The sequence below is a fragment of the Athene noctua genome, chromosome 5, assembly GCF_965140245.1.
Source record: "Athene noctua chromosome 5, bAthNoc1.hap1.1, whole genome shotgun sequence".
In the NCBI taxonomy this organism is placed as follows: domain Eukaryota; kingdom Metazoa; phylum Chordata; class Aves; order Strigiformes; family Strigidae; genus Athene; species Athene noctua.
The window spans coordinates 589,375-616,364 of NC_134041.1; the positions used below are offsets into that span (position 1 = coordinate 589,375).

At 43.3% G+C, this 26,990-nt stretch overlaps 1 protein-coding gene across 7 annotated transcripts in view; it reads right to left on the bottom strand.

The window, feature by feature from the left end:
- TNNI3K (TNNI3 interacting kinase) overlaps positions 1-26,990 on the bottom strand; it is an 82,648-nt gene that overhangs the window by 35,065 nt on the left and 20,593 nt on the right. For 5 of the 7 annotated variants that reach the window (XR_012633652.1, XR_012633653.1, XR_012633654.1 and 2 more), the window contains exons 6-17: positions 26,276-26,374; positions 24,668-24,806; positions 18,202-18,346; positions 18,009-18,113; positions 17,291-17,385; positions 16,513-16,662; positions 15,327-15,413; positions 14,824-14,880; positions 13,701-13,808; positions 13,558-13,615; positions 13,247-13,441; positions 12,817-12,921 (exon numbers count right to left, since the gene is read on the bottom strand). Coding sequence is in view for 4 of the 7 variants with exons in the window: in XM_074905976.1 (XP_074762077.1) it covers positions 12,817-12,921; positions 13,247-13,441; positions 13,558-13,615; positions 13,701-13,808; positions 14,824-14,880; positions 15,327-15,413; positions 16,513-16,662; positions 17,291-17,385; positions 18,009-18,113; positions 18,202-18,346; positions 24,668-24,806; positions 26,276-26,374 (1,343 nt within the window). In the remaining 3 variants the exon portion in view is untranslated. The remainder of the gene's footprint in view (positions 1-12,816; positions 12,922-13,246; positions 13,442-13,557; positions 13,616-13,700; positions 13,809-14,823; positions 14,881-15,326; positions 15,414-16,512; positions 16,663-17,290; positions 17,386-18,008; positions 18,114-18,201; positions 18,347-24,667; positions 24,807-26,275; positions 26,375-26,990) is intronic. The other 2 variants (XM_074905978.1, XM_074905975.1) reach the window with 1 other exon arrangement.

Consider the following 26,990-nt stretch of genomic DNA (forward strand, 5'->3'; position numbering starts at 1 on the left):
CTGATAGAAAATACTTCAGAAGGACAGTTCCCAGTCAGCCCTACCGAGGTTTATATGCAGACTGGTCACTAGAGGGGGATGCAAGGCACAATTTGCAAGCATGTCGCATTACCTTTGAGTTTTCTTCCATTGTGAGTCTCTGTGATATGGATCAATTATACCCTCTGGCAACACTTGTTTTAGCTTAAATGCACATGTTAATTCTGGAGAGATAATTCAAATTATATTTACTTTGCCAAAAGTATAGGGAAAAAGAGCAAACAGTTACAAAGCATGGGAAATGTTGGAGTAGATAATCCTTCCTTTTTGCCAACTGTTATCTTACATAGCGCTACAAATTAAGATATTTTTTGTATGTTTCTTGCACTTGTCAATGTGTTGTGGAACTAAACCCTTTGGGAGTAACAGGTTTTATCAGGTATACACCCTTTTTAAAGTCTTACTTTATTTTCTGTGTGCCCAGTCCTTAATGGACCAAAAAAGGAAAAAGAAAGAAAAAAAGGAGAGATCCCTTTCCCCCTCTGACAGTATTTTAATCCCCAGTGAATGGCAGTGAGCATTAAACCAGAGCAGGGTCTGACATCTCTCAGACATACATGTTCCCATGTCATTTAGGAGACTCTGCTGGTTTTACAAGCACTGTGACACTGCAAATATGGCTTAGTGAATCTTCAAACCCTTAATCTTGGAAAACCTATCTTGCTCCTAATACCAGTCCCCATTTCATGGCTTTTGACTGGACTGTGGAACTTGAAATTAAAGCTGTTGGCAGCAGTCCTTCCTTCTCTGCAGCACTTCTTTACGGAGGGACAGAGAAGCAAAGGATTGAAGCTCTGTCAATCAAAATGACCAAAATTGAATCTAGTCCAACATGTCCTCTCTTCTGTGTTTTGTCAGGGGCTCAGTCTAATCTACTGGTAGGTTCTGCCACATGAAATTAAATATTCTGCCAGAGATAAGGTTTGAAGCCAGCTTTGTGTCCTATTACTAGATTTCATATAGGCATTTCATTCTGAAGTCAGTCCAAGTTTGGGGAATGTTTTGGACTAGATGATCTTGGACGTCCCTCCCAATTTAACTGCTCTATGATTTTATAAAGCGCAGCTTTCCAGTGGCCTCTCTGTAATCTCTCTGCGTGCAAGCAGCAGTTTATGAAACAAACTATACAGGGATCTGCTAAGGGAAGTCATTAATTCCCCAGGCAGTGAGTAAACACCTGTATGTATATTTATACACAGATGGGCTTTTACTTCTGCAGATCCATAAGTGTCTTTTGAATGCGCTTACTTCCTCTCCCTCCTCTTCTTCATGCTACACCGAGTATACAAAACGATGTGTCATTTTACTACAATGCCGACTCGTTTGATGGCATAACCTTAACAGAACTGAATTGTTCTCTCCCCTTATACAATAAATTTTAGCCGCTCATGCTCAGAAGTGGCTGTAGGAAGACTCTTCTTTTGACGCCCGTGTGGCCGATGTGAGCCCTGCTGCAGAAGTTTCTCACAACAGCGACGAGCCAGCGTTCCGGCTCGGCAGGCTGGAAGGGCAGGGACTGCACAGGTCTTTCTCAGCGCTGGGAGGATGCATCTGGTGTAAGAGAATCTTGGGGCAGTCTGTGCACTACTGCTTGAGAGAGTCCACAGCCATGGTTTTTCTGTGCACCATAAGGACAGCTGCATGCTTAGGATGGCAGCGTTCTCACGCTGCCATCCACCCGAGCTACAGGACTTTCACTTGGGAAAACTGGTGCGACGCACGTTCACAAGGTTTGACGGAGTTGTTTATCATTTGGAAAGCTGAACATAAACATGTAACATCTCTTAAATACAACGAAACTGAGGTTGCTAAGGAGTTAGGAACAGAAGCCATACTCACAACACCCTGTGACTTCAAATCGGAATTAGGGTTTACAGAGGCAAAAAACTAAAGCAAACACCTCCGCTGTCGTCACTGGGATGAAAATACAAAGCTTATCTAAAGAGAGAGAACACATTGGCTTTGGAAGGCACCTACTTTCCATGGAGAGAATACACATACTGTGATAATCCAAGAGAAGGTGAAGAGGCCAGTTGATAGGTGTTGGTAGATCTGGGGCACTTTCACTTTTTAAAGAGAAGGTAAGCTATGAAAAGGTCGATGGATTAGCTGTTCCCTGAAGTCTTGAATATGCAGTGGCGTTCCAGCTGAAATGGATGCACTACCCGACCAGAATTACAGCCCACATCATCCACACCAGGCTCTGAAATGGTTGGTCCTAACAGCAGAGGACTGAGTTTGTTGACTCACATAATGTCTCTCAATCCTAAACTGAATGATGACTAAAATGATTCTTTTTGGTTTTATTGTCTGCAGAACAGGATGAACAAGAGACTAAGCACAGTGCTTGAAAAGTACTCCCCATATGAGAAAAATGATGTGCTTCAATTCCTGGCTGTGTAGAAACAGACTATTTTGAATCTAAACCTGTTTTCCAGTCTTCAGAATTATTTCAGGTTCGTGTCTTGTTCAACATGACACTCTCAATTGAAGGTTTTTTAGCAAAGAAGCTGAACTGTAAGATATGAGCGTTTGGGAAGCTGTAGTTTGAAGCCAGTAAATTGCAAAAAATAAGGGTAAGAGTTTTCAAGCGAGGACGGCTACTAGTAAGACTAAAAGGTGATCTGATTCACTCCACTCTATTTGCAGCTTCTGAGATCCTTTATTCTTAACCTCACAGTGGATCATTGCAACATCAGCGTGAAATTATAAATGGTTGTACCCTGCAATGGGCATTGATTCTAGGGGATATTACTCTGTACAAACTTCTGATGTGAGCCATAGTACTTATTGATTTCATCAGTGTCAAAATTACTTTTCTTGTAATATTGACTTTTTTTTTTTTTTTTTTTTTTTTCCTGCAAAACCATATACATGTGAGCAGAACAGTCTTCACATTAGAGTCTGGCTTTCAAAACAGTTAAAAACGTTTCTGTGCTGCCCTTCCAAACCCTGAGCAGTGTTTCTGAATCACGTGCTGCCAGACTGTACGTACCTGAGCAAACAGGCTGAATAAATCATGAGCCAGGACCTGTCCTTCGACCCGTGCGCAGGAGGCCCAGCGAGCTCCCAGCGAGCTCCCTGCAGATGGAGGTTTTCAACACCTCTCCTGACTGTGGTGCTCGTTCGGGGGTAGAGATACAGATTTAATAGTCTAACACAACACATCCTGACTTAAGGCCCTTGCTGTGATCCCCTGTGCTCTCTCCTGTTTATAGAAATACAAACCCATCGGCGCACCACAAACATCATTTCTCCCTCCAAGTGCTGAGCTGAGGCCTGAGCTGGTGGTTTCTCAGCCTCGTGCAGGACTCGAGACAGAGGCTGTGGCTGAACAGGGACCCCGGCGGGGGCTGCGGGAGGGAGGGAGGGCGGCCCGGCTCTGCTCCAGAGCCGTGTGTCCCGGGCAGAGGCAGACAGATGTTTTCCGGGCGGGAGAGGGGCCGGGGCACAGGCTGGGCCCTGTCGGGGGCTGCTGGGCCCAGACATGGCGCCGTGGCCACTCGGCCTTTCCAGCACCCTTAACGCAGAGACAAAGTCCTGCCTGTCCACCTGCGGGGAGGCACGTCCGGGGCAGCTCCTCACCTTCCTGCCGCCATACCAGGGTCACGTCCTCCTCCCGTCAGGACGCTGCCTCTCCACCCTCCCTCTCCTCCTTTCCCTCCTGCCTGCTCCTGCCTGCTCCCGGGGTAATACGCGGGCCGACTGCTTCCCCTTCATGTGGGTGCAGGGACTGGCATCGCTCCTCTTCATCGCTTTTGACTTTTCTGACAATTTTATTCCAGGTAATCGCGTAGCTGTGACCAAACCTGAAGGCAGCATTTTAATGGGTGGTTACATCCCCCTTTTCATGCAGGGAGACACAGCTAAAGGAAGACGGCTGACCAGAAGAGCCCATGGTTGGCACGAAGACGCAGGTACTTCATGGCTGGGAGCTTTGTTTGGTTTGTTTTTTAAAAGGAATTGCTTCACAAAACCCCTCCTAACATGAAGGATGGCCCAGCCAGGACTCCCATCCACACCGTCCTGAAGCTGGGGGCTTTCTCAAATCTCGATGTGACACCAGGCACCGTCCTTCCTCCTGGGAAAACCGCGGGCACCAGGAGCAGCGGGGAGCAGGAGAAGCCTGGTGCTGCCAAATCCGTGCCACTGAGCAGGGACCTGGTGTCACAGGTACCCCCTGGGGATGCTCCTTGGCTGTGCTCTCCCCTGCTCCGAAACCCGACATCCCCAACACCCCTTCGTCATCGCTCCCGCCCAGCGGAGGGAGCATGGTCACGGTTCAGGATGTATGGCAGAGCTAACGGCCAGCTCTGGGATCTCTAAAAGGGCTCAGTAAAATCCATTTATTGTGACAGAACACTAACAATGGTTCAGAACTCATTACTATGCTAGAAGGATGGCTGGAGATGTAAGCTTTTCTTTCAAACTTTGAAAAACCTTTATGGATCTCAGTTTCCTGGGAGAGACTTTGTATTAAGTACATAAAATGGAAAATGGAAGGCAAATTTGTGAAGAACAGATACCAGGAATTAACAAAACTGAAGCTTTGATTATTTGTCTTTGTTTCTATGTTTGATCAAGATGAAGCAGCCAGCAGCCAAGTGAAAAAGGAACTCGGTGTGTGTGTTCTAAACAAAACATTACATTTGCCCCGATTTGGAAAGATCAACTCAAGTCTGTCAAGACTTTGTGAAGTCGGTAACACTGAGGTAATGATGCAGCGTGATGCGGCACAAATTAGAACCATTTAGAAGGTATCTGTGAGACTCTAATCAGCAGGGAAGGATCCACATGCCTACAGGAGTTGGAATATCTTTGAATGGGGGGGGTGTAGGAGAGCAAGTCCGTGCCGCAGAGCGCTGCTGCGAGCACGGGTTTGTGTGCTGGGGGATGCTGTCCCCCACCATGCACAGCCCAGCCTCTTCTAACAGATCCACAGCCTGGGAACAAGCTGCACCTTTCCAGGCGGCTCAGAAATAGTCTGAGGTGGGGTGAATGTCGCTTTTCTCAGAGGAAAACAAAATCCTGAGTTTTTACACACTAATTCATTTGCTTTTCAAACCATGGCAATACTATCACAGAATGTAAATACATATTGCTGCAGGGACAAGGGATCTGCCATAGGTGCTGGCAACCAGAAAAGCTGAAAAGAGCTGGAATAACATATACCTGCTTCCGCGTTTAACTAGGTCTAGCTTAGCTGAAACAGCCCCACACTGATTACTGCTAGAGAAAAGAGGAGGTTCTGTACCTGCTACAAAAACTTGATAGGAGAGGAAACATTTAAAAATCACTGGAAAAGTGAGCTATTGCCACGTTTACAATCTTTTATGGCTCTGTAAAATTAGACAGAATCAAGCTTAGGGACAAAGACAAAATACTTGCTATTTAAATGTTTTGCTAGCAAAAGACACGTACTATATCCAAGATGCAGTACAAGAATATAGATCATGGCCATACAGGCAAAATACCCTTTGACTACTGCAAAATGTCATCTAGCAGGACAAGTGTATATAGAATCTATTGAAAATCGATTTACCGATTCAATGAAGCTATTGCAATTGATCTAATTTTCTGCAAAGAGCACACAAGAGGAAGTAGAAAACCACCAGTTGCGTGCGACAGCTACGGAGCAAGGCCTTTAGAAATTAGCATCACCAACGCAGAGTTTCAAACAAACTGGGAATGTGGGGGAAGATTCACAAAATTCTTTAGGTAGGTCAAAAGCTTCCAGTAGCTGAAGCTCAAGGTTTTCATAGACCGGTCGCTATGCCCGCACAGCACACGGCTTTTGAAGGGTTGAGCAAATTACAACATAAAAGCGTATGAATGTGGACACCACAATGCTTACACGAGATTTATCAAAATGTTGACTGATCCAAGTAAATTTAGGAGAGTGAAAAGTATATGAAGAAAAGAAATGAAAAAGTTGGCAGCGGCTTACATGATGAAGGGAAAATGAAAGTAATATTGATGGTCTCAACAAAAAAGCTTAACTTGCCTGTATTAGAGCTGTAGATATGAGCAAGAACAGTCAAGTGAGGAACACAAATTTCACCAGATAATAGTTTTTAGGACAGAAAAAATTTAAGGTCTCCCAGCCAGGACTCCCACAAATCACTGTCCTCAAGATTTCTAGCTTCACCTAAACCCAAACCTTGGGATGATAAATTGACCATAAGAGCGCAGTGGGTTCATACAATGTAGCCATGACTCTTTTAGTTTATATTTAATCTGATTTTAGCACCCATATATACTTTCCTTCAAGATATGTAAGTGATTTGAGTATGACATGTGGAATTGTTTTGAGACCCCCACCAGGTGTCAAATGAAAATATTAATCAAACGCAAGGCTAAACTAGAGGGACTCTGGTACTACTAACTAGAGGGACTCTGTAGCCTGGGCTGAATGTAGGCACACAAATCACACAAAACTACGGAATTTTCATTCAAATTTGACCTCTCTGAGTAGGGACAAAAATCATCACCATTTCTCAATGTGAATAAAATATATTGAGCCCTAACTTCAGCTTCAGTCTCCTCAAGGATTGTATAGACCTTGTGTAAACCCAATGTAATGATACGCACAGTCAAGACCTGGGTTGACAGTTTTTGTGGAAAAGACGAGAAATCAATAACCAGACCCTTCCTATGCATGGCGTGCATAAGTCTTTCTGACGAAACAATGCTGAAATGCCCATCTTGGTGCTGAAAGCGGGAGCTAGTCTCTGGAGGGGTTTTGTCAGTCTGGTACCACCAGTGAACACTACAGTTACTAAGTTTTCTTTTCTAAAGTAAAAAGTACAATCCACAGAAATAAGGCTTGGAAGGTGCAGCTCACAAATGTTATTACTGCCTCAGTGGTACTTGGAAATTTGAAAACTACAGATGAGAAAGGAACTCTTAAGCCTCTGTTTTGAGAAATACAGCAAGATAGATGTGACAGAAGGTTAATAATGAGTTCAGCAGAATCAGAAATTAATTGTCTTCTGTTAAGGCCACACACAGTTTGAAATGGTGAGACCAAACATCATTCTCTTCATGAAACCATGGAAGGAAAAAAAAAAAAAAAAAAAGAGCAAAGAATCAGAAGTGTGTAATCATCCTGGCTTTTACAAAAGCAAGTAGTTCTGCGAGCCTGGCAGATGCAAGGGCTTCTCCCTCTCAGGGCAAGAGAGAGGCAAAGCGTATTCAGCGCGTGTCCCTTTCCCAGAGAACGGGGCCATGAAAAGATCCTTCTACCTTTAACACACTGTGGGTTTAATGAAAGGCAACTGCTATTTTAAGATTTCATAAGGGATTTTATAACAAAGAGGAGTTGCAGACACCATCCCCATTACCACCAGGCTTCCATCCTCTCTTTCATCTTTCTCACTAAGCCAGCTCTGAGAAACTTTTACAGATAGTTAGAGCCATCAAATGAAGGTTAGTCACTCAAAGGCTTGGTCCAACCATGTTCAGCTATTATGGCTTAAATTAAATTGCTACTAAAATGGTCTCTTTTTTATTAAAGTGCTATAATCATTGTGGCTACAATCCCTCGCCATGGTGTAAGTAGTAATAAGCTGATACATGTCACCATTGCTGATAGCAATGAACTTCTTTTTCCAGAACTGGAAAGCAAAATAAAACTCCCAATTATTCTTAAAATGGAAAGATAACCCCTTTTCCAGGGTAAAGACATGAAAGATTCATTTTCTTTTCTGTTCCGTCAAGCCATATTGCAGGTTTATTTAATGCCTTATGTGCATTGCATTAGATTTCAGAACTCACAAAGAGGGTTACAAACTATGTGAAAATTTAAGGTAAAAAATGTGAGGCTCCTGTGAAGCCACTGGCAAAAGTTAACACAGAATTTCACTCTTGGTCTTTCTCTTAAGTTGTCGTAAAGATTTTCATCTGGTAATTGTGCCCGTGGGCTGACTGGGACTCACGCTGGAAACACGACTTCTGCTCTCACACTAAAATCTCTCAGAAGTTAAGGTACTCGGCACCGCACATCAGCCACGCTGACGCCCTAACAGCAAACCGTGGTTTGACCCTCACAAATAGGATCTGGTGAAAGCTCTCTGAGGCAACGGTACGCTTTTTGGCTCTCTAGCAAGATACTGTTTTGGGTTTTCTTTTGTGGAAAACATTATTTAAAATCCTTCAGTGCAGAACTATTTTTCTACCAGCCAGTAATGACAAGGTGAACAATAAGGTCTGGATCGCTGCTGTCCTGGAACAGCCACGCGCAGCTGCGGCGCTCAGACAGGGGCTCTCGCCGTGCACCACGGCTGCGGCAAGAATGACAGCTCCGGAAGAAAGCACCTCCCTTGGAGCTTCCCAGCTTGGTGGCCCGAGAGGAACCTGTGAGGGGAGGCGGGTGTATGAAGGGCACTCAGAAAGGGGAGGATGAGTGAAGTCGGAGCCAGAGGGGTGAGGAGAAGGGAGCCTCGACTGCAAGGAGGAGGACAAGAGGTGGTGGACATGAACAGTACGTGATGGAGAAATGAGGCAAGTACAGTCATGAAAAAAGAAAAATGGGGTAGCGAGAAGACGTTCTTCCAGCCTGTCTTTTTTCCAGGTTGATATACAGATTGCTTTCCGTGCAGCAAATCCGAGTCAATCCACCACATACTTTAAAAAATGGATACTCACTGGTGTCTGGCCCAAACAGCTTTTTTCTGTAACATTTCCAAAAGCCTCTAGGACTGGTGGAGGCACATTGCCCTTATCAACAGCTGTATTTTTTTTACAGAAAGAAAGGTCAATGTAGAAAAGCTCTGTCCAGTGCCAAGCTTTCCCTCACAATTTAATATACTGAAAGTTTGTAGTAGCAATAGCTTCTCTTTGCTCTTGACCCAGACTTTGTTGTGCAAGATAGGTTAAGATCAATTTGCCAGAAGAGTAAAGGTACCTAATTAGAGCCTGCCTGCAGTCCTGATTTGGGCCAGAACTGTAGGACTGAGTGTCCGTCTCAGCGCTCAGGACGTGCAAGGGCTGCCTCATACAAGCAGAGGAGATGGTCAGAGGCGGGAGGCTGCTCCTTCGAAGCCGCACACAGCTGCGGTGTGGAGGGGAGAGCCCAGCCCCCCCGGCTCCAGTGATGTGCTGGAGGCCTGGCAGAACCAAGAGCTTCCTCTTTACCAGAAGGATCGTTTTCATCTAAACTCTCATGACAATACAGTTCAGTGTTTCACCACCCTTCCCTGAAGTATGCGCATCAGGAGACTATTCTCACAGCTAGAGCAGCAAGAACAGATTTTTCTGTTCATACACTGAGGGTTCAGGGCTTCCGCTTGTGCCACCGAAGAAATGGAATGAGTGCACGGCCCTAGATTTCACCCCTTAGATGTAATGCAATCAGGGATGCTTTTATCTGCGGTAAATGGGCCAAACAAGCCAAGAAACAGTCAGATGAACTCAGTGATTATGGGGAAATCTTAAAGCAAAAATGGCAAAACAAAGGAAAGGAGATGAAGTAATAAGAGAAAGTGACGGTGTGTTGTTTGAAAGCACGGTGCTCTGCTGGAAATAAACTGAGACTTCTCAAATGGAAAATTAAAAAAACCCAAATAAATGGATTAAACAAGTATTTGTATCCGTCCTTGCAGGAGAGTAGAAGAAAGTGTTTGCCTGTGTGGGAAACTCAGTCAACAAGGACAGAAACCAACGAATCAAGTGTTCAGCATTCCATCATTTCACTTACTAAAAAATTGGAGTCTTCACAATGAGAAGATGTCAGCACAATCTGCACTGGGGAAAAAAAGCAAGAGCCTCCGGGGACCCCCTGCCCCACCGAGCCATCGGTCCCTGGGGAGCCCCGGGCCTTTTGGGGGGACATTGCCCTGGGCTCTGGGGCGAGGGCTGAGGGGTCTGGAGCTGAGCCGGAGGAGGAGGAGGAAGAGGAAGAGAAGGAGGAGGAGGAGGAGGACGATGACTCCCCCGTGCCATGGGCAGGAATTGCGCACAAGCGTAGTCGGGAACAGACAGTTGGAGTTTTCCCTCCCAGGATTTCCCCAAATTCCTCCCAAATCACTCAGAACTGGTTACAGAAAACTTTTGCAGTCAAGTCACTTGGTAATGAATTGCAATTAGTTCCAAATGCGTTAGAAGATAATTTGAATCGTGCTTAAGAGTTTGGCTGTCCTAATGGCTGCTGCTAATTAATGGAACTGTTTGAATAAGTGATTTTAATGGACTGTTTCATTTTGCATTGACTCAGAACATTTTATGGAGCTTCACATTATTGAACAAAAGCTGGGGAGCAGACATTTCTCCTCAACGAAATGCTACTTGTTCAGATGAAGATGAGACATTCAATTTCAGATTTTCTTTTTTTTAAAAGTTTTATCTGATATGTAGAATTATATTTTAAGAACTCGGAATTTGAATCAGAATTTTAAAAAGAAAAACTAGGTGGAATAGAAAAAAATAATTTAAAATGCCAAAATAAGGCATTTCAAAGGCCGCTGAAGTGTGGGTTCAGGATTTCTTAGGCTAAAAGCATTTTGGCGTGACAGGGGTTTGGAAGTATTTAGTCAATCCAAAGTGCATTTAAAATACTCTTCAACACACAAATTTTATGTAGTTCTACTACAGTGAAATTGTAGGATATGGCTTATATGAATATACTTAGATGAAGCCTCCATATAGTCATTATCCACGGATGAATATAACACATCAGCAATATCCTTCCGAGCACCATACATTTATCACACCCATACAGAAACACCATAGCTGCACATTTAAATAAAGTAATTTGGTACGTAATTGGCAATGGTTCACAGTAGCCATTTTTATGTGCTTGTAGCAGCTTTAACACAAGCAGATGGATGCACTTATACATTGCAGGAGACAAATATAGCAAAGTCTGCTCAAATCTGCGGTCAGAGTGTAAAGCAGAGTTTGTGCCAATATTGCTGACCTAGGGCTCATAAATCCCAGCAGACTGGCTTGAGGCGACAGGGTTTGCAGGCTGCATTTTTCAAACTAAAATAAAGAAATGTGCAGTTTCTTTTGCATTAGTGATCTGATTTTCTTCTTCAGTCTGCAAGGATATTTTTTCTTTTGAAACCACAAATAGAGTTATTCTTTCATTTAAAAAATGGCTTCAGAGAGCAGGTACTCATTTTTGAAAGTACCTTTCTGAACCCAGAGTTCTGGGGCACTGAGAGAATTCCAGCCATTGCCATGACACACCTGCCTGGCTCTCCAACCTCTCCCTGCGGGCTGCTGCCAGAGGCAGGACGCTGAGTTCGGTGGCTTCGGTTTGCACCCTCTTCCAAACAAACGTGCTGTTACGATTTAAATCCCAAGAAACCTCCCATTTAGAAAGGACAAACTACACTTGGGTCCCTCCCTTCACGGGTGCCTTTGCAGAGCTGTCGCTGCAGGTACACGTGGAGCAGGAAAACAGAACCTGTCCCATGTGCAAGCCAGCTGCTCTCCTGGAGATGCCAACAGCAACGTCCAGAAAATTGCTGCTGCCTCATTTTTTTTTTTTTTTCAGAATTTCATACCCTGAACCCTGAGCTGGGCATAGTCTCACAATCAGTTTACTTCTTTGATCATCAAAGGGAAAAACCCAGCTCCTTTTCCCAAAAGCATGCCTGTCTTTCACAAGGAATCTTTCACTGCAGCTATCGGTGTCACTGGGAAATGAAGACTTACAGCAAGATGCAGGAAAATGTTATGACATCACCGCAGTTTTATAGGGCTGGTCACTTGAGATATAAACAAAACGAACACTTCCGTAATTTTTTTTAAAAAACAACTAGTTAAGCCTGTGAAGAATGAAGAGGTGTATGTCTGACACTGAAGAAAACCCATTCTGTAACTCACTTCATCCTACGTTTAAAAAGTCTTTTCTGGGGCAGCTTCCTTGTCGCAGTGCTCGTACATATGAAGCTGCTGTTTGCGAGCAAACCTCTGCCACGGGGCGGTGCAGCAGCTATTCAGCACTGACCTTCATCACCTGGCTGCTCCTCTTCAAACACAACTACAGGTAATTGTGGTTAGTCCATTCCAAAGCAGAAGTTAGTGCAGAACGGCTTGTCTGAGCGATGTCCGAGGGAGGCACGACACAAAGTTTATGCTCAGCAGAGAAGATTCTTCTCTGTGGAAGCGTGGGTGCGAGGAAGCGCTGGCCTGCGGCAGCTGCACCTTCGGGGACAATTCTGGTCCCAGAAACGTGACCTGCAGCGGTTTGTGCGCCGCCAGCTGACTCCGGGGCTGGGGCTCGCCCTCGGTACCTCTGGGTGTCGGCACCAGGCACGGCCTCTACACCCAGCGCCCTCCCAGGCGCGGCACCGGCACCTGAAACTAAGGCAGGGGTTCCCTGCCGGAAGCCTGCGCGCATTTCTGTAGCCACCTCAGCGGGACTAGTGAGTAAATCAGGCACTTAATTCTTAGAGGGGCAAAAGTAGGTGAAAGGAATTGGATTCAAGAAATTGCACTGGGGAAATGAAGTAGATAGTATAAATCGGAAAAAGGCTATTCCACAGGACTAAAGTATGCAAATATTTTATAAATAATATTTCGTAAACCTCAGATAATATATTTGTCAGCGAAATTATTTTAAGCATGAAATTGGCTACTGTGTGTTAAGTCATTCAACCAAAATGTACCGAAGCCCCCAGTGAATGTCAGACACCGCGGATGATGCCAGCAGCCTCCCTCCAGCCTCGGCAGCGTCAGTGAGACACCCAGGGACAGGGCACTCGGACCATCGCTGTTGCTCTGAGGCTTCACAGTCCCTGAATTTTTAAGATAAAGTAAGAAACTTACCTGTTCAAATCACGATGTATGATTGGCTGCGTGAGATTGTGGAGGTACTCCATGCCTTTGGCAACATCAACTGCAATGATCAATTTGGACTGCAGATCAAGAGTTCTGTATTTTGAAGAAAGATAGAATATTACCCAAAGTTAATAAACAGAAAAAAAAATTATCTGCAAATTATTCTTATCTGTAAACCATGGAGCCTTTAAAGTTGCTTTAAATACAAAATAATGTTCTATAATTGATGCAATGTAAAATAATGACAATCACAGGTTTGTGATTACTTATTGATTTGCCTCTGAATTGAAGCTGAAATTTTTTTAGCATGTTCCTTTCTCTATTGTTTTATGCTGAAAGGAGTAACATTTCATCAGCACAGATTTACTAGTCTTCCAAATGCTGTGGCCCAAGCCCAAGCCGAGAAGCGGTGTCATACCTCTTCTGCTCGTGGAGCAGGGAGAAGAGCGATCCCCCGGAAATGTACTGAGTGACTATCGCAAACTGGCTTGGGTCGTCTAAACAGGCTCCCACAAACTGGATGACACAGGGATGATTCAGCCGGCAGAGAATGGAAACTTCCCGGCAGAACATGTCCACATCAGATTTGGAGCAGTAGGTATTGGCTCGGTACCTTAGAATTTACACGAGAGACAGCAGTAAGGCAAAAATATCATAAAATATGTGGGGGGTTTAATAGTGCAAACAAGGTTATTAACCAAACAAGACGGAAAAGTCTGATAAACTTACCGTTTGATTGCAACAATTTTGTTTCTGCATCGTCCCTTATATACTTTTCCAAAAGACCCTAAAATGATTTAAAATAAATAAGCACAAAGATATTTATTATGAACATCGAACATTTAAAATGGATGTATTCTTGTTCCTGGTACCTGAGCCGATAATCTCATGGAACTCTATTTCCGAGAGCTGAAGGTGGAAATGTGACGGCAGACCAGCACGGAGGAGGAGAACGTCCGCCTTTTCTGCAAAAGAAAACACTTCTCCTTTTTGTAAAGTGCGGGGTCACGGGGAAGCGCAGAACAGAAGCAACTTCACAAAACCGTTGTGCAGTAAAAGCTGATTTTCCTCCTGTAAACTGGTTCCCTTTTCTTTCAGTAACCTCAGCAAACCCCAGTAACAGACACACACTTGCAGTGCTACAGTTGCTTTGGGCTGTCTTGGCTTTAAAATCTTATCGCTGGTGAACACGGTCCCCAAAGCGCCTTCTGCCCCGCCATGGGATGGCTGCGTAAAACTCCTTGTCCAGTGAATTAGCTCCTTTTCCTCGGTACAGCTAATGCTTGTTACGAAGGCAGGGGATGTTATTCCAGATCTGACCGACTCTGTAGCGACGTGTGGAATCTAAATTTTGCGATGTAATTTAGTTAGCAAAGCTCTCTGCCTTGTTGATCTTTTTGGTTTATTACTGTAAAGTTTATCAGAATATTTCCAAATGGAACATTTAAATGCTGCTGTGTAAAAGATGTGAGGATTTGATTATGTCCAGAGTGAATGTGTGAAGTGGAAAATTGAAAGCACCACAAAAAATATGAAATATTTTGAAGTACAAGTATTCATCTGAATGTTTTATCAATATGTGTTTCAGATGAACACAAATTATTTTTGGACAGAATTTTTCTTGTAAAGAAAATCCAGGCATTTTACAGTGGAATTCAATATGGTATTTGTTTGCATTCATGGATATGTGTGTATTTCATTAACACAAATTCCCAATTACATCCTTTTCTCCAAGGAAATAAAAATAAATGTATTTTTTAAAGTAAATGAAAATAAGATAGACACGGGAATTATAATGTTGCTGAGCAGCAAAGCTAAGTAGATTGTCTCCTAAAATTATCCTGGGGAAATATAGCTGCTGCTTGTGCACATCATTACAGTTCTGAACAACGAAAATTCCAGGAATAATGAATCACGTGTAGTATGTTTATGCTGACAAACACCTTGGGTAAAAAGACCATAAAAGTTCAAGTTTTCTCTTGCCACTGAAAATACCTTTAGTCATGCTTTTAATCTTTCCTAGAGGGGATGGAACTGACACATAGGAACCATCTGAAATAGAAGAAGAGAAAGAATCTTAGGGAATTCAGTGACAGTGTAAGTGTCTGTACTGATAAATTCATGAGGCAACGATTGCTTAAAGAATGAATAATAAAGGGGTGAAAATACACATCGGAGCTAAACAACAGAGGGAATGGCTACACGAGGATGTAAAACGGTTTGAGTAAGGATTACTTGGGATTGAGCTTCGTCTCACAGTTTTTAGCTTTTCTTTCCAGCGAGTAACACGAAGCGACAACTGTATTTTAAGATAAAGGAAGACTTCTGACACAAATAGAGGGTACCTGGAAAATGGCGATTCTCATGACACTAATTTTCTTTGAGCCAGACAGAACTGACCCAAAGCTCCCTGACATCAGTGGAACATTTCCAGAGACTTCAGCAGCCTTTGGATCAGCCCCTGCAGCTGTAGAATAAAGTGGTTTCTCAGACTGTACCTCCTCCAGGCTGTGAGTATTCGTTACAGGGCGACTCATCCTGAGGTCTCTTATAGTGCTTCAGGAGGGTCACAATGGCATCGTGACCTAGGAAAGAAAGAGGAAGTACAAGGATTTGCAGGTAAACATTTTAAAAAAAGTACAATGTGCCTATAAAACATGTAAGTAAAGATACAGCGGCACTAATCTGAAACATACTGTGATCGTTAATTACAGAAATACGGGGAAATACCTGCCCATAAACCCAAGCGTGATGCTTGGCGAGTCTACCCCTAATGCTGAAATGTGACCACGGCAATAGAAAAAACCCTGCTGCAGGGACCTTGAAATGGAAGTTGGCAAAAGTCTTCAACAGGCCTTACAAGAAAACCGGTGCCTGAAAATATTTCAGTTTTGGTGTCCTAAGCCAGACGCAATCTGTACAGTGCGTTGCTGGGGGCAGGGGCTCCGCTCGTCGTTCTCGCAAGGAACCGGAGCAGAGCGGCGTCGGGGCAGGGGGCTCGTGGCTCCCACGTCTGACACACGTTGCTCTGCTTGGCCCTACCGAAAGTTATTTGCCAAACCCTTCAAAGATGAGCTTTCCCTCAGTAATTTCATACAGAGTATTTTGCCCGTATCCGGGCTTTGAAAGACCTTTGAAAGCTGCACTTTTACTATATGACAGTCATCCTCACAATCAATGGTGCTGCAGTGTTTCTGGAGGAGGGGGGAATGTCCCAGAAGTCACGGAGTCAAAAACAGGGCAGAAACCCGACACACTGCTGTGCGTGTAGGACAGCGTAACAGCAGCCATGGAAAACACCTCGCTTTGATCCGTATCTGCAAGGATTTAAGATTATTGACTCTGAACCATCACTCCTTGTAAGGCCTCCTGCAGTAATAAAATCAGAACTCACGCACATACCAGAGGGGGAAATAGCCTTTTCTGAACAGGCTGTATGTTTTGTATTTTAGCAGCGTATAAATACTCCCGTCCTTGGTTTTGTGTTGAATTAAACCGATGTTTAACAGAATATCTGAGAAGACAAATAAAAGGGCTGGTTTCTATAACCCTTCGTGCCTGGGACTGGAAAGCAGATGGTGAGAGCTCTTAGCCTGCAGGCCCTGAGGGGGTTGTTCTGTAGCGTCATCTCCTTCCCGTTCTGCTCCTGTGGATTTCGTAGCAGAAACTAGAAAATTAAAATACCTTTCTCATAAGCCCACATCAAACAGGTCTGCTCATCCTTTTCTCCACTGGACCTGCTGGGATCACAAGCTACCAGGTTCATATCGGCTCCGTTATCCAGGAGGAACTGCACAAGTCGAATGTGGCCATGGTAGCACGCGCAGTGTAACCCTGCAACAGAGAGAGCTCGGCACGCACGCTGCCACGACAGCGCCATGGGACAAACAGCAAATCGATTTCCTCGATTAAGGAATTTATTATAAAAAAACCGCCTGAGGCAATAGGTGAAAATAAAATATTAATGCTGTGAGAACCAATCTACTGCCGGCTACACAACATGTCAGCATTTACTCTACCACCTGCAAATCACATTTAACAACTTCGTACCCGAGGAAAAGCAATTGGAAACAAAGGAGGCTGCTTCTTCTGTTGCCTGTCGTAGGGACGCGGAGGCGTGCAGCCCTTCAGACACCCTATCGTGTGTGCCTAGTCCCCAACACAATAATACTTGGGCCCAGTTCTAAAGACTACTTAAAAGCCTAACTAGGGGAGAATCAGTTTACATCAGGTTTTGTTACTCATATACAGGCTAACGAGCCCGACACATCCTCACTGAACTCCTACCACTTTATGCCTGCCTGCAAACATATTTCAAAAAGGCCGAGATCTGCCTGAAAGGGAACTGGATGTTGATCATCAGTTACCAGGGGAATGAACCTGGAAATCCTGAGCCTGTACAGCTTCCAAATTTTTTGTTGCTGGTATATGCACTCACACACACCAAGGAGGATGATGTTACCTGTGTGTCCATCCCTTCCTTGGTGATTGATGCTTACAATGTTCTGGTCAAGAAGAAATTTTACAAGTTCTATGTTCTTTCCATAGGTGCAAGCACTGCAAAAATAAAGGGAAAAGTGAATGCCATAGCCCATAAAAGGACAAATACTTTGGGTAGCCAAAAATTTAAGAAGAATTATACAGAGATAAAAATGTAGTAATAGAATAAAGGAACTTTAGAAATGTGCGAATGCATGATTAATCCACCAAAGCATGTTCGCTTCTGTTCTTTCAAAAACATTCTAATTATGGTTGTGTAAATTAATTTTGCACAGCTATGCAAAATTAATAAAGTTTATTTTGCAAAGGGCCTCTTAAATAACAGTTCAGAAGCTTAGAGCGTCGTGACCAAACTGTGTTCTGCCGCCTCATTTCTGATTTGGAGTACCTCGGCTCCAGCGGGTTGGGGCAGGACAGGCTCTAGGCTCAGACCGGGGCTGCGCAGACGGAGAAACCCTCCCTCAGCCAGACGCTGCCGGACCCCAGGCCTGTGCTGCCTCCCTCTCCCTCCCCGTTCACTGCCCGGTTCTACCTCTTACCTCGTGTCCTCCCCTGTGTCTCAAGATACAAACTCATGGTCCCCGTGGAGCTCGCCCCTGGCTGCGGCGGGACGTTTGTAATCGCGGGTGCTGCGCGCGTGTGCAGGTGGAATGGTGCTGATGGCGTTGTAAACATCTCACCTGTGGAAAGCCGTTTCACTGAATATGTTTTCTTTAGTGAGACTTTCTGTTCCTGAGAGCTGAATTATTTCCTTGACAACTTCAAACTTGCCATTGTAACATGCACTGAAGAGGAAGCCAGTAAAGAGCCGTTAACAACACCAGCTTTCTAACGAGGCCCGACCACGTAACACGGAGCTTCCCCGCGACTCACAGGTGTAAAGGTGTGTCTCCGTAGATATTCACCACGTGGGGCTGAACTTCAAAGCTGCTCTGCAGCAAGAACTTCACAAGTTCATGGTGTCCAAATCGACAGCAGAAGTGCAGAGGAACGTGATCTTCGTTGTCCTGAGCATTCACTGCCATTTGACCCAGAAAGAGACCAAAGAAAGTATTTTATACTTACACAACTTGTTTTGGATTCTTCAGGATGCTCTATGTGTTATACCCATATGTTTTGAAACCTCCTGCTAAAATATTTATGGTCCTTTTTCTTTAAAATTGAAATTTCTGTGAGCTTTCATATATCAACACTGCATCCCTCAGTGCCATCTGTAGTACACTGTCGAGACGATTTTTTGGACTCAGGGTATAATTGCTTTCTTCCAGTAGCAGATATATTGAATGTTTTGATGTAGCTTTCCGTGAAGGAATCACGAGTTATAAATGACCATTAGAAAGAGCAATTGCTGTCAGTATATTACGATGTGAAGCAAAGGTAAAATACAGTTACTGTATGTAAGAAAGCAATCCACTGAGTTATTCCAAATGCATGGAACCATAGTTATTAATTACAAGTACTAGGAAGAAACCTACTTCATTGTTGCTCTTAGGAAAGGAAAATCCAGATGGTTTTAAGGTTTATGTGAGGTTCCTCGAGTAGCAGGATCAAGGATTCTTGATAAAGTTATACAGTGACGAAAAGGAAATTTAAATAAAAAATGGAGACATAAGGATACATTTTTCATAGTCACTATTAAAATATGAATACAGAAAGGGTGAGAAAGGAAGGGAATTAGCTCAAACATCTGGATTTCTGTTTTCATCTCCCTGCAAGGTCCTTGGCCTGCAGGCGGGAACTGTTTGAGACTGCTCGTGTTCCTGGAGCACACCCGTGCCAGGAGCGTGATCTGCCTCTTCACAGGCGGGGGGATTGCAGCCCCCCACCCGGGACCCCTCCTCGGCGTGAGCCCGAGGCGGCTGTGGGCTCCCCCGCACCGCTCCTCCCCTGGGAGGGAAGAGATCGCGCAAGGCTCTCGGCAGACTTCTCCGTGGTACAGACACATACAAATGCTGTGTTCATTATCCCAAAAGGGTCTTTGTTCAGTTTTAACAGGCAGAATGCATTTCTGTGATTCTCAATGTATTTCTTTCTACGTTTAAAGGTAGAACAAGCGTAACTGGTTGATACCGTAACTGATAGAACTGACAAATACAGTCGAGTTTGGGCAATATTCAGTTCTCAGTTCAGTCAAGCACCAGATCTTTGAGACAGTTCACAAGAAATTAATAGTCTACTAAGGAATAAACTGTCATTACAGGTGTCCAAACCTGTACTACACAGGCCTTTAAGCACAGCTTTGGCAAACATCTCTCAGCTCCTGCAACTGAGCCTCCTTGGGGCAAGGGGTGAACCAAGCACATTCTGAGGTTCTGTCTTCTCCCGATATTCTCTGACTATAAAGAGCAATGAAAATTAAAACAAACCTCTTTTTAAAAACCTTTCTGAAGCAATGCTGAGTGCTCACAGAAATAGACAGTCCTTTAAAATGAGCTGAACTTATACCTTCACTGATGACTAGTGACAGTTCCAAAGATGAATTTCAGGCCAAAAAAACCAAACAAACCCAAACCAAAAAACACCTATAACTTATATTAAGCTTGTGGCCCACAAATTTCATTAGCTGCTCCCACTAACCCTTCTAGCAGACTTATATTAAAAAGAGTAAACTGTTTTATTTGTCTATTCTAAAATAATTCTTCACTTAATAGATTCATGTCACATGCCTTTATTTTTGATTATGACGCAGTACCAGAACAGATTCATTCTGAAATGCAATAAATAAGAGGGGAATAAATGTCAAGGTTTTATCATAATAAATGTCAGCATTTTAGAATATGTGTCCACAGAATGACCTGAAGGACATCAGGGGCCTCAGGGCCATGAGCTTCCACAGCACAACAAGGTGTAAGGTAGAAGCAAGGAAAGAAACGAAGATACACGTCAAATACTTGCAAGGCCTTTCCTATGCCTGCGGAAGGATACGTAACTACAACAGGGGATGATGGTTTTTGCCTTAACTGATAGCTTTTTGATTTCTAAATGAAATACAACAGGTACACTGGAATATTGCCTTGAAGAAGTTCAGAGTCAAAACACAGAAAAATCAATCAAAAGCACTTCAGAAGAAAGTTACGGCAAAAAAAGTACATCATATTGATTCAGGAATTACTAAAGAAGAGTACAGGAGAGTTCTTAAAAATGAAACTTTAAAGTATTTTTATATTAAATTTGGGATAGAGAGTACAACTGTCATGGCAGTCAGAATAAAAACTGAGGTTGCCTTACAAGTAATCAGTAAAAATGAGCAAATGTTAACTTTTTGTCTGGAACAAAATGGAGTACTGTAGAAATTATTCTTAGGACTGAGACATTATGTAGGGAGAAAGTAACAGGTGAAACTATTACAGTAAGTAAAAGGATGAAAATAAGACAGTGCAAGTCTGTTTTAGAAAAATAAGGGCAATTGCCCAAGTCCCAGCGAGTGATAAGTGTTTAATATTCAGAGAAGCGCAACTGAACGTGCCTGGATTTTTAATATTACATTTTGGTTTTAAATTTAAAATTGATTGTATTTGACAGAGGTGACAGTGACTTTCAAAGATACTTGAGAAACAGGGACCTGCCACTCTAGGCAGCTCAGTAGCCCTGAAAGCAGGAAAATTTTATTAAAAGACCATAGGAATTACAAAGACTAGGAATATATTTTATACCACATGGTCCCAGAAAGAAACCTCCAGGACCACCAGTTTGAAGAACAATAAAAAAGAACATGAAGCTTATCTGAAGCAAGGGAAACATTTGTTTCCTAGCCACCAACTAGTTTTCTAGGTTTGAAGATATTTTGTTCCTTAGCTACCACATCAGGTTATAAAACAGTTTTTTAAATACAAATTTTTTCTTTCATTTTGAAAGGAACAGTTTTCAAAGCCATGCAAACATCTGCATTAGAAGTCCTACTTCGATGTTTAAGCATTTGAGAAGCAATTATTTCCAGGCCCTCCCTGATTTCAAAGAAACGCAACATAAAAAAGGAGCAGAACATACGGACAGTTCTAAATTACCATTACTTCATAAAACCCACCTTTCACTCACCCTTTCCTTTTCCCTGCTGGGGTGTTGAGCCACCAGCAGCAGCGAGCGCGGCCGTGCCCCCAGGCCCGCTGATAACACAAGGGGTGAAACCCACAGCTCTGCATTGTCAGTGCTCAGGTTCACCTGCCGTCACGTAAGCAGCAGGTGAGACTGAGAAACAAACAATTAGGTGACGTGGACTTTGGTTGGGAAGTCGGCCCTCCCGAGACCTGACTGTGCCCTTCTGGTTACCTAATGGGCTCAGCCCTCCACAACACACCTCTGCAGGACAAGGCCATAACCAGGCAACGGCCAAAACCAGCGAAACTATGAAATGAGGAAAGAGAAGGGCTAATTAGGAATACGGGTGGTTTCTCTTTGTAATGAACTTCCTTTTCTGCTTTACTTTAAGAAAAAAACCCCTTATCTTTGTTTTGTTTATTATGATTATCCTAGGAAAAAACCTACCAGATAACAAGAATGAATCAAAAATGATGAAGTGATACTTTGTACCCCATTCTACGATTTAGACATTCTAAAACATAAAACTGAATTTCCTGATAGAATATATATGGAAGTCAGTAGCAATTATATTGACTCCGTGATGCAAAATTAAAATCTCTAGGAGTTTGGAAGGTGTGAAAAAAGGAAGAAGGAAATAGAAGCTGTTAAAAACAGAAATGAGAAATTCCACACTAAATCAGTTCGTAAAGATCTCAAGACAGTTAAGACGGTTTAAGTGATAGCAGCTTGTAATGCCATGCCGGTCTTTGAGATAAATTAATGATCTCAAAATGAATTTGGAGCTTCAAGGAATCTGATCAATACCTCAAGAAATGTGCTTGGAAGACCTTATGTGATTTCGGAAAATACAGAGAATTTACTTAGTCCTTCCCTACGGTGTTTCTGTTAAAACAGATTATGAGATCAGCATCTGGAGAACTGTCTGCACTCGTAACATACTGGCTCTAAACACATGCACATGTAAAATGGGAACTTCCGTGGTGATATACACACGGCAGTATATTCCTTTTATGTTTTTCTTATGTATTGTGGTTGGGTTGAAGACGAACTCTGGCTGTTGTTAGGCTGCAAATGTGGCTACATTTCACCGGTATTCTGACCTTTTCAGTCTGATTCAGTGATCACTGTTTTTCTTCAGTTGCCATGGCCTCCGAGTGGATCAAGGAGTCAGCCAGGCTATGTTAAAAGAAACAGTTCAAGTTCATGACACCAATTACCAGGCTGCACAGAATACTGCCAAAATTTCTCCAGGTTATTTCACCAATTACTCTCATTCCTAGGCGTTCAGGAGTTGTTCCTCCCCTGCTGTGTTTATACCGTGTTTCAAAGTGTTCTGCTTGTGAGTAAAAGGCTCCCCGCGTCCAGGCTGCTTTTTCTTTTTCCAGTGCTGAAGATTCTGGTTTTCAAGAAAATAATCTGAAACAAATACGTCCCAGATTCTTTTCCTTTTGGAATAAACTATCTGACTGATAGTGAACCTCCCACTGCCTTGTTATGGTAAGTGAACGTTTCTTCTCTTCGCCTCTTTATGACAACCGTGTCAGTTCAGTGCACACCCATGGAGAGCTCACCATTGAAAAAAACATTTACAAACCTGAGTCGTGCCGTTTCCCTCCACGCTGCTTTTTTACCGCGCAAGTAGGATGTGTGTGCTGTAGGCAGGCCTCGCAGAGAATATGGTAAATTTGTGCTGTTAAAATCTAGCAAAGAGGAGGAAACTGGGGAGAAACGCAGCCTTCATGCCACTAGCAGCGTAGGAACAGGGGTCCGTGAGCGCTGCTGCTTTTGGCACGACTGGGCGTACTGGGCAAGGAAGAGGCCTCGCGGGCTCTTGTCCCTGCTTTTACAATTATTCAGGAATGTCTGGGCTTTACAGAGCCAGCGCTGAAGACTGCAGCCTGAGAACACAGAACCTGTGCCAAACCTCTCCCGGCGTGGGCTGACAGGCGTCGGGGGGTGTCGGACCAGGTGAGACAAGGGAAGAGCTGAGCCTGGCGGTGTAAGACGCTTTGCAAACACGGCTGCACAACCTCCCTTCTTCACCTGCCCCTCTTAGGCTCTGCTGCTTTTAGTTCATGAATAGCTGCCTGCATAGTCTGGAACCAGGCATCCGGCAGGCTGCTAGGTCGAGAGCTTCAAGGGGACCGAGATTTTACCTTGTATATTGTGGATGTGTTAACAAGAGTAATGCTGTTGTCCAGAGATGTGTTAAAGAGCAGCGCTTCGGCAAGTAACACCCTGATCCTTTGCAACAACATTCTCTTATTCTGAGGATAAGAAATTAATTTCTAAATCATTTTAAAGTTGTTTAGTATTTAAGAATCTCTGCACTGGTAATCATAATATGCATAAAATTTGACCTCTAAGTTTCAACATTTCTAAGAGTTTGTAGGACGTGGCGGAAAGCGTTATGCACGCGCCTGTGATGCAGCGTCACAGCGCTGGGAAAGGGAGGCTGGAGTGTGGTCAGTGCCTTCTGCACTCCGGAAACAGCATGGGAGAGGGAACAGAAGAGCAAGTGTAAGAATTCAGCAGTGCCGCTACTTGCATGCTAATATTAATTACAGGGAAAAATACCTTAAATTGTGGCACATGCAAAATACACAGCGCTGAACTGCAATGTTAGAGTGATGGCATCGGCGTGGGACCACCTGTGAAAAGAAGGCAGATTCCTATCGCTCACGGAATACCAACAGCACCGAAAATGCTGATAGACCTGTGTACCTGTGCGGCCCACGACGCCTCACACAGCCACTGTCCCTTGTGGGAAGTGTCCCACAATGCAGCCTAGGAAGCTCGCGAAGCAAAATAAAGCATGTGCTAAGAAGATTCCATTTTCTGTGAAATTGTTTGTGAACCATTTCGATTTCTCATCTGAATCATTTTAAATTACTTGCTGTATAATTTTGACTTAAAATCTTTCATCTGTATCTCATTCACCAGGAGTTCACTATGCATTTAAGTCATTTTGATTGGAAATACGTACCGCACGGTCACGTGTTCTCTGATTGCATGAAGTCTCGATAGTAAGCTACCTCTGTATATTAATCTTAATTCTGTTCCTGCTGCTGTTTTTCACCTCTGATTTATTAATGGAAGCAGAATGCATGTGAGATGGCAAACCAAGCATACAGAAGAAGTGAAGGAAACTCTCCAGCTGCTATTTTTTTTGTTTCAGTTGCCCAAAGATGATACACAAACACACAGAGAGTACGTGTTAGGAAGCTAAATTCAACACTCAAGGCCTGACTGTCTATAAAATACAATGTTGAAGTTGACTTTTAAAAATATATTTTCTTACCATCAGCTTTGCTCCCCTCTTCCATCAAGAGCTTTGTTATGTTGAGAAAGCCTTTGGCAGAAGCCAAGTGGAGAGGTCTGTCTCCAACTTCTCCACTTGCATTCACATCCGCTCCAAACTTTAGTAAGAGGTGGGTTACCTAAATATTTCATTAAGGCTAATTAAAATATGACATGAATATAAATATTTTGAGAAAATCAGATAGAACATTCTGTTGGGTAATAGTGTATGTGGACATCTCTCAAGTTAAAACAGGGCGAGGAGATTCAGCAGAAAACTAATTTTTAAGTTACATGTCTATAAAAATATTAAAATTCTCAAAATGAAGTGCTCATTCATTCTCTAAGTTGCTATGTGCGGTAGGAAGCTAAACACAAGACAGAGGTTGCTGTTTAACTGACCAGCCAGCATGATGAAGCAAACGCCCTCCACGTGCGCAAATGCCAGAGCCCGGTTTCCTCTGACCAGCGGCTCATCACGAGAGCACCCCGGGAGCTTTTCGCACCAGACTGTGACTGTTTGTTTGGATGTGGCTTATGGCAAATAAGTGAACTAGTCTCTCAGCCCAACATGTGAGGAGATTCTTAATGTTACTGGGCGATGAGGCGCACGTGCGCGAGAGGAAGCGTCTGAGGAGCTCACCCTGGCTCACAGCCTCGCTGCACCCGGCCGCAGAAGCAGAGCGTTATCCGTCACCTGTGCATCTCCTCGCTGCTCTCTCAAAAGCTTTGCCTACAACAACTCCTCAACGCACTTGAAGTAACGTGTCACTGTAGTGAAAAATGCACTCTACCTGCAGGTCATCCTTTGAAACTTGAAAATATCCCAGAATATATGCTTTTAGCTAAAGAAGGGTGTCGTGAATGACTCATAAGCCAAAACAGACCCATTATTACATTTCACACAAAAGAGCTATTCAGGGCAAGTGACTGGACTGCTAGATTAACCACATGTCAATTATACTTCAGTAAAAGAAAGAGAATTGGGACGTTCAGTGCCAGCTTTGGTCAGAACTTCAGATTAGGTTTCAGAAGTCCGTGATCTGTGTGACTGAAGGAAGCACAGCTGGGCTTGTACGTGCACGGTACCTCATGGAAGATACTGCTCTCTCAATGATCGTTTTTTCCATTAACTTCAAAGCGTTGTCAATTTAGTTTGTGAATTCCAAGGAAAACCGGTAAAATTGCCATGTAATTATTACTGAATGAAGTGATGTTGATTTCCTTGGAGAGGTTTAGGGAAGTACACTCACATTTCTGATGCAATCTCTGAAAGGTGGGATGAATAAACACCAAATGAAATAAGCCTCTGGGTCCAAGTCTGTTTACAGGTTATCAAAGTTAACTAGGCAAACGCTTGTTTTAAGAGGTCTAGAGGGGAAGTCACCTATTTTTGCTGGGGTCTAGCACAGAGGATTAAAGTGTGGAAATTTCCTGCTGGTGTTCAGACCCTTGGAGCAATCAGAGACTGACTCAGAAGTGTAACTTCAGTGTACGAGGCCTTGTCGTGGTAGGACCCTCTGGAATGTAAAGTAAAAGTATCTAACACTAAACCTATAGTTGCCTCGGCGTTCCACTTCTCAGCTTTCTGAAATCCCCCATGTTTTACCTGTTCATGGCCATAATACGCAGCAATATGCAACGGGGTGAAAAACACCGCGTCCTGAACATTCACATAAGCTCCATGCTGCAAAAGAATATCAACAGCCTGGAAGGACAGAAACAGAAAATTCCAATTAGAAGCACTATATATATATATATATATACACACATATGTATGTGTGTGTGTGTATATATATACACACATATGGTCGAGTAAAACAAGATTTCAAACCCTTACATCACTAGTTTAAAAAAAAAACCCCAAAACCCCAAAAGTCACAATCAAGCAAATAAAGCAAATAAAGGTGAAGAACTGCACACAACATGTAAAAGTGATTAACTTACAGTACTTTAACTGAACACTGAATGTCACTGACACGTTATAAATAAGCCTGAAAATCTCTTTGCCAGTAAAAACCCCCTGATTTATGAAGTAAAAGGCACAGAAATTACTGTCTGGATTTTCTCAGAGTAACCTTTAATTTTCTTTTAACCATTATGAACAAAGAGCGGTAAGCATATCAGAGTTTTTAGAAGTAAAAAAACCCACCAAAATGAAAGATCCTTTTAAATGTAAATGTGTGAAGGTAAATCCTCAAGCATAATTCCCTCGGTGTGTAAAGATTTCTTTGTATTTTAGAAGATAATAGCCCTTTGGCTTCAATAAATAACCCTAAGTGTTTTCTTTCAAATTTCCATTTTTTTGTCTTTCAGCAGGCCAA